The sequence below is a fragment of the Phyllostomus hastatus genome, unplaced genomic scaffold (assembly GCF_019186645.2).
Source record: "Phyllostomus hastatus isolate PE091 unplaced genomic scaffold, TTU_PhHast_1.1 phas_contig_159, whole genome shotgun sequence".
Classification (NCBI taxonomy): Eukaryota; Metazoa; Chordata; class Mammalia; order Chiroptera; family Phyllostomidae; genus Phyllostomus; species Phyllostomus hastatus.
The window spans coordinates 16828596-16835754 of NW_025333640.1; the positions used below are offsets into that span (position 1 = coordinate 16828596).

The 7159-nt window shown below is 42.1% G+C and overlaps 1 protein-coding gene across 10 annotated transcripts in view; it reads left to right on the forward strand.

Annotated features, from left to right (window-relative positions):
- The window catches only part of RAPGEF2 (Rap guanine nucleotide exchange factor 2), a 220847-nt gene extending 214090 nt beyond the window's left edge, over positions 1–6757 (forward strand). For all 10 annotated transcript variants that reach the window (XM_045830833.1, XM_045830836.1, XM_045830837.1 and 7 more), the window contains 3 exons: positions 643–1199; positions 2979–3314; positions 4704–6757. In XM_045830833.1, the coding sequence (XP_045686789.1) occupies positions 643–1199; positions 2979–3314; positions 4704–4729 (919 nt within the window). In that variant the 3' untranslated portion in view covers positions 4730–6757. The remainder of the gene's footprint in view (positions 1–642; positions 1200–2978; positions 3315–4703) is intronic.
- The last annotated feature ends 402 nt before the right edge of the window (positions 6758–7159 follow it).

The following is a 7159-nucleotide window of genomic DNA, read 5'->3' on the forward strand; positions in this document are numbered from 1 at the left end:
CATCCCAGTGACGAATTTTCACATTACCTGGATTATTTTTTTAAGATTTTATTTATTTATTTTTAGAGAGAGGGGAAGGGAGGGAGAAAGAGAGGGAGGGAAATATCAATTGGTTGCCTCTCACAGGCCCACGATTTGGGGACCCAGCCTGCAACCCAGGCATGTGCCCTGACAGGGAATTGGACCGGTGATCTTTCGGTTTGCAGGAGCACTGAGCCACACCAGTCAGGGCCACAACATCTGGATTATTAAGTACCATACTATTTTTGTTGGGCTTTTAGAGTTAGGTTTATTCTTATTGGAATGCAGTTGCTCTGTGCTGTAGGCAGAGGGTGACTTCAGAGTGTATCTCAGCTCTTTTGTGTGAGCTGTCTCTTAAAATAATCAGATTATATTGAACCTTGTAAGGAAAGTGCTTATTTATAAACCAGTAATTTTTCTTTTCTCACTGTATTAATTTTATGGTGATGGCAAGGTGGGAAAATTGGACATAGCAGAACTGGCCACTGCAATGCAATTCAGTGGTGCTTTCATCTTCTCCCTGGGATGAAAGAGAGCCACCTTTCTAGGAAAAGTATTTTCGTTGTATCATAGGTGTATTAGTTAACAATCTTGCTTTTTCTTTTTCTTTTAACCACTTAGGTCCTACGGACCAATGTCTGAGAGTCGGGGTTTATATGCTACAGCGACCGTAATTTCTTCTCCAAGCACAGAGGAGCTTTCCCAAGACCAAGGGGATCGCGCTTCGCTCGATGCTGCAGACAGTGGCCGTGGGAGCTGGACCTCGTGCTCAAGTGGTTCCCATGATAATATACAGACCATCCAGCACCAGAGGAGCTGGGAAACACTTCCATTCGGGCACACTCACTTTGATTATTCAGGGGATCCTGCAAGCGTCTGGGCCTCAAGCAGCCATATGGACCAATTCATGTTTTCTGACCATAGCACAAAGTATAACAGGCAAAATCAAAGTAGGGAGAGTCTTGAACAAGCCCAATCCCGGGCAAGCTGGGCGTCTTCCACTGGCTACTGGGGAGAAGACTCAGAAGGTGACACAGGCACAATAAAGCGAAGGGGTGGCAAAGATGTTTCCATTGAAGCTGAAAGCAGCATGCCATCTGTGACCACAGAAGAAACCAAGCCTGTCCCCATGCCTGCCCACATAGCTGTGACATCAACTACTGCAAAGGGACTTATCGGTAAGCTTAGCGGAGGGCTTGACCTGTTTGGATCCTGGTTGTAATCTAACTTATTTCAAAAGTTAAATTATGTTTTGTAGCTCTGTTCCTCATTTTGCCCACTGCTGTATGGGGCCTGGAATGAATAGCGGTTAAGAGCCCAGGTCCCGTGGTCAGGTACATATATTTTCCAGCATAGTGTACATTCAGTACGTCTTAGCTCACAGAATCAGTAGGCAGTCGTTACGGTTGTTTTTTGGTCTCATACTGATCTTCCAGAAAATTGTCAGGAAGGATGGCCATTCTCTGTAGAGGAAGAGTTTTTGTTTATTTGAAACTTTTAAATATTTTATTCTGTTTTGTTTCCTTGAATTGTACTTAGAGATCTATACTTTCATATTTAAAAACTTTCTATTGATTTTTGATCTGCAGGCAGATTGTTTCTGTGCTAAACAAATTCTCTCCGTATCCTGTGGAACAAGGGACAGGGTGCTAAGAGCTAACATAATGAGTTAAGAGCTTAGGAGTCAGGCAGATTGGGGTTGGAATCACTGTTTTGCTACTTTTCTAGCTTTGTGGCATCGAGCTGCGCACTGAGCTATGTCTGTTTCCTCATCTGTAAAATGAGTTTAGCCATTTCTCCTAATGCAGTTGGTGTGAGGATTAAAGGAATCCTCTGTGAGGCACTTAGAACAGCTCCTGGATGTTAACTGATAAGCGCATGAAAGATGCTATTGCTCTGCTCCTGCTGTTTCTGTTGTTGAATGTCTCCTGTTCCCTCACTCCCACGGGGATGAATTTTCTATGACACAGGCAACGTCTGTATAACTGGGGCGTTAGAAACATCATAGAATGTAGAGGGAGAAGTTCTGGAGTGCAATCATTACAGAAATCATTTGTATTAGCAGGGAAACTGTAGTTATTTTACCATGTACATGGTCATGGGATGGTGTCAAATTTCATGTCCTTTGCAGATGAATAAGGAGATAGCTGTTAATACCCATTCTGAGGTTGTAAATTTTAAAAACACTTTTATTTAACAAAGTACTTTTTAATGCAAAGGAAAGGAAAGAAAAGAAAAGGGATTTTCAGTTTTTAACAGTTGAATCTAGAAAGTTCAAGAAAATGAAACTTTGATGTTACTTGCCTTGACAGATTTCATATTCTAGGTCATGACCATGAATAAAAGAATTTTAAGAGAAATACATACCTTATGCATAGTTGTGGAGCTTTTAAATTTGCATCATTTTTTTTTGGTAGCATTGTCCAAATTTATTTTCATACGCTGTTTTCCAAAGTGGGGCCCAAGACCTGAGATTGCATGACCTTGACTGTCTGCCCAATAAGGGAAAATGCCCAGCACAGCAGGGTTGCCTACCTTGTCCCCCGGGCAGGGCGAGAGGGAGGGACTTTTACCAGGCACTACCAATGTGTTGCAGGCACAGTACTGGTACTTCTTACGTTCTCTCTCTTTGCTTAATCTTTCCAATAAACCTAAGGGTTAGCCGTTAACCTTATTACTGCTATTTTAGAGTTAAGACAAGTTTTTAAGTAGCTCTTTTAGCGTTAATGGTATGGATACTGCTTAGTAACACCTCTCACCAATGGTGTGGCCACTGAATATTTGGTTCAGTTAACTCCACCCCCTTGCCTACCATACCCCCCACTTCTATCCCATACCACACAAAATCCCGTTTGCTATACTGTCTTCATAATTATTTTATAGGTTTTTATGAACACTGGACATGAAATATTCTTCCACAACACTTTTTAATGGCTGGTGCCTTGTCTCCACTATAGCTCGAAAGGAGGGCAGGTACCGAGAGCCCCCGCCCACCCCTCCCGGCTACATCGGCATCCCCATCACTGACTTTCCGGAAGGGCATTCCCATCCGACCAGGAAACCCCCGGACTACAACGTGGCGCTGCAGAGGTCTCGGATGATTGCCCGGCCCTCGGACGCAGCCGGGCCTTCCCCGCCGCCGCCGCCGCAGCAGCAGCAGCAGCAGCAGCAGCCGCCGCACACACATCCCGCAGGCGGCCGGCCGGTGAACAAGCCGCAGTGGCACAAGCCCAATGAGTGCGACCCGCGCCTCGGCCCCTATCAGTCTCAAGGGTTTTCCACCGAGGAGGACGGTACATAATCCTTCTTAAAACCGTAAAGTTAGATGTGTTCGCTTGTGCTGCCTGTAAGCTTGCCAAGGCGTTTCTGTTTTCTTAACACTGTGCTCACCGTGTCTTTAGCCACTTCCTACACATTTTATAGAGTTCCAAATTCAGGGTTAGAGCTTTTGCCTGCTTTTGCTTGTTTGCTTGCTTGTTGATTTGTTTGCTTTCTAAAGGGCTCAAGAAATACCAAAGATTGCAGAAGTGGACACTTATAATAAAGTGTGTACAAGGCTGGATTTATCTCCTCATTCTCAAAGTTCTGTGAAAAGGTTGGGTTTGGACTTTTAATGAGTTCCAAATGAAAGGCTGAGAAATGTACTTCTCTATGCCTTCTTTGCCTGCCTTCTGCAACTCTGCCTCCAGCTGTAATAAGGAGGAATAAGGAGATCGTGTCCCCCACCCCTTTCTTTTTTTAAATTTATTTTAACATGTTTTGGTATGCAAAATAATCACTCTAGAAAAACGAAAAACACAATAAATGAAAATTGCTTATAATCCTGCCACTGACAGATGACAACTATTACCATTTTGTTATTTATCCTTCTAGACTTTTGTTCATGTGTACATGAGTGTACATTATTTAAAAAGTCACATGCCATTTTATAACTCGTCAGTGAAATCATTGTTAATGAAATTCATTAACTTTCCAATCTATAAGTAGACAATATATGTTTTTTTTAAACTAATGGTGACTTTATTAAGGTGTTTTTTTTTTTAAGATTTTATTCATTTACTTTTAGAGAGGGAAGGGAGGGAGAAAGAGAGAGAGAGAAACATCAATGTGCGGTTGCTGGGGGCTGTGGCCTGCAACCCAGATATGTGGCCTGACTGGGAATCGAACCTGCGACACTTTGGTTCGCAGCCCGCACACAATCGACTGAGCTACGCCAGCCAGGGCAGTAGACAATATATGTTTTATATTGTGTGTATATTTAAATACATGCATCATGTATGCTTTATTTTTATTTTAAAGTTTTTATTATTAATAATCATCACCTAGAGAAAAAGGCAAGGGCTTTAAGAATACTAAAAAGAGCCCTGGCTGGTGTGAGTCAGTGGATTGGGTGCTGGCCTGGGAAGCAAAGGGTTGTTAGTTCGATTCCCAGTCAGAGCACATGCCTGGGTTGTGGGCCGGGTCCCCGGTGGGAGGCATGCAAGAGGTAACAACACATTGATGTTTCTCTTTCCCCCTCCCTTCCCTTCTCTCTAAAAATAAATTTAAAAAATATTTTTTATAAAAAATACTAAAAAGAACAGGGGATTTTTATTGAGCACATCAGTGAACGTATTCTCTATCAGCACAAGCATGACTGGCTCATCAACCTGTTTTTCTCTCTGTGCTGGTTATGTTTGCAGAAGACGAACAAGTATCTGCTGTTTGAGGCACAGGCTCTCCTGGACCCAGCGTGAGCCACCGACAAGGAGAGCACAAGAAGACGTCCCTAGCGTTGGAGCCTTGGAACTCACATTCTGAGGATGGTGGACCGGTTTGCCTCCTTCCCTGCCTTAAAAGCAGCATGGGGCTCTTCTCCCCGTCTTCCTTTCCCCTTTGCATGTGAAATACTGTGAAGAAATTGCCCTGGCACTTTTCAGACTTTGTTGCTTGAAATGCACAGTGCAGCAATCTTCAAGTTCCCACTGTTGCTGCCTGCCACATCACACAGTATCATTCCAAATTCCAAGATCATCACAACAAGATGATTCACCCTGGCTGCACTTCTCAATGCCTGGAAGGGTTTTTAAAATCTTCCTTTTAGATTTCAATCCAGTCCTAGCACTTGGTCTCATTGGGATAATGAGAAAAGCTAGCCATTGAACTTCTCGCTCGGGGCCTTTAACCCACCAAGGAAGACCAAGAAAAACAATGAAATCCTTTGAGTACAGTGCTTGTCCACTTGTTTACAATGTGCTCCTTTTTTTTTTTAAAATGAATTTAAAGATTGTGTTTAAAGAGTAAATGTTATATCCATTTAATAATTACAGTATTATTTTGAACCTTTAAGTAGGGTTGCCAGCCTGGGTTTCTGAAAAACCAAATACGCCGGACAGGGTGTAGTCACACCAAGAAGAAGGGAAGACCTGGCTTGTAACCCCGTCTTCCCGTGTCTTCAGGCCTCACCCGTGAAGTGCCCTATCCTGGAGAAGTATAAACTGTTAGCCAATCACTTAGATACCAAGACACCCCATCCACCCCTTCCCCAGTGGGTGGGGATCTTCTGTAAAACTGTTTGCACATGGCCAGGGGAGGGAACTAGGACCCTTGTGTCCTGTGTCTGAGCCTTATGGAGTGCAGGACAGTGTCATTTGAGGGTGTGTCCTGCTCCATTGAGATGGATGGCAACCCCCGCCCCCTTTTTTAAGTTATGGTCTTTGATTTTTGTTCATTTAGTTTTAGGGATTTCTTCTGTTTGTTTTTAAAGAGAAGCGTTTATAACTGGATAGCATTGCAGTGAAAGCAGCTTGGGATGCTGGAGCTAGTGCCAGCTGTGAATACTGCTCTTTCAAGACAGCCTCCCCTGACCGAATTGGCTTTAGGGAATAAACAAGCCTTGAACGTGATTGAAGATCAGAAGATCACATACCTGATTAGATGTGCCAGCCTCTGCCAGGTGGGCTAGTCACCTGAGACTAACCTGAAAGTGGCTTTTTGGACGCTATGGATAGAGAAGGCCTAAGTGTAGCAACCACCTGCTCACAGCTGCTATTAACCCTATAATGACTGAAATGACCCCTCCACTCTATTTTTGTGTTGTTTTTGCACAGACTCCGGAAAAGTGAAGGCTGCCAATCCGAGTAGTACTCAAATGTGAGGAACTGCTGGTCTTGGATTTTTTTTCCATTAAATTCAGCTGATCATATTGATCAGTAGATAAACGTAAATAGCTTCAAATTTTAAAAAGTCGAATTGCAGTGTTTTTTCACTGTATCAAACAATGTCAGTGCTTTATTTAATAATTCTCTTCTGTATCATGACATTTGTCTACTTATATATTACATTGTCAATTAAGCATTTGTAATTTTACATGTAATATGCATTATTTGCCAGTTTTATTATATAGGCTATGGACCTCATGTGCATATAGAAATACAGAAATCTAGCTCTACCACAAGTTGCACAAATGTTCTCTAAGCATTAAGTAATTGTAGAACCTAGGACTGCTAATCTCAGTTCGCTCTGTGATGTCAAGTGCAGAATGTACAATTAACTGGTGATTTCCTCATACTTTTGATACTACTTGTACCTGTATGTCTTTTAGAAAGACATTGGTGGAGTCTGTATCCCTTTTGTATTTTTAATACAATAATTGTACATATTGGTTATATTTTTGTTGAAGATGGTAGAAATGTACTATGTTTATGCTTCTACACCCAGTTTGTATAAGCTGGAAAATAAATAAATATAACAGAAAGCCTTGTCTATATTCTTAATGAATCATGCATGCTTTTTATTATCGAAGTATAATAAAGCCCTTGGGTCTCAGAGCAGGGGCGAATCCTTGGGAGGCTGAGAAGACCTATTTAGTCCCCAAACTGCCCAATAGCCCATTCTTTTAGGTAGCTTTCTGTTGATGTAAAGAAAAGGAATTAGTGTCATTAATGTTAACACAAACCAAACCATATTTAGAATTCACAGTGTTTCCTGAGATTCAGTGAAAAATGAAGATGGTATCACTGTATATTTACATAATATTTGTCTCTTCTCAACGTTTCCCAATAAAATCTATGTGGGACATAATAGTTTGATCCCTAGTGTATTTACTGAGAAACAGGACCTCAGAGACCTTAAACTGACATTCAAGACCATGACCACT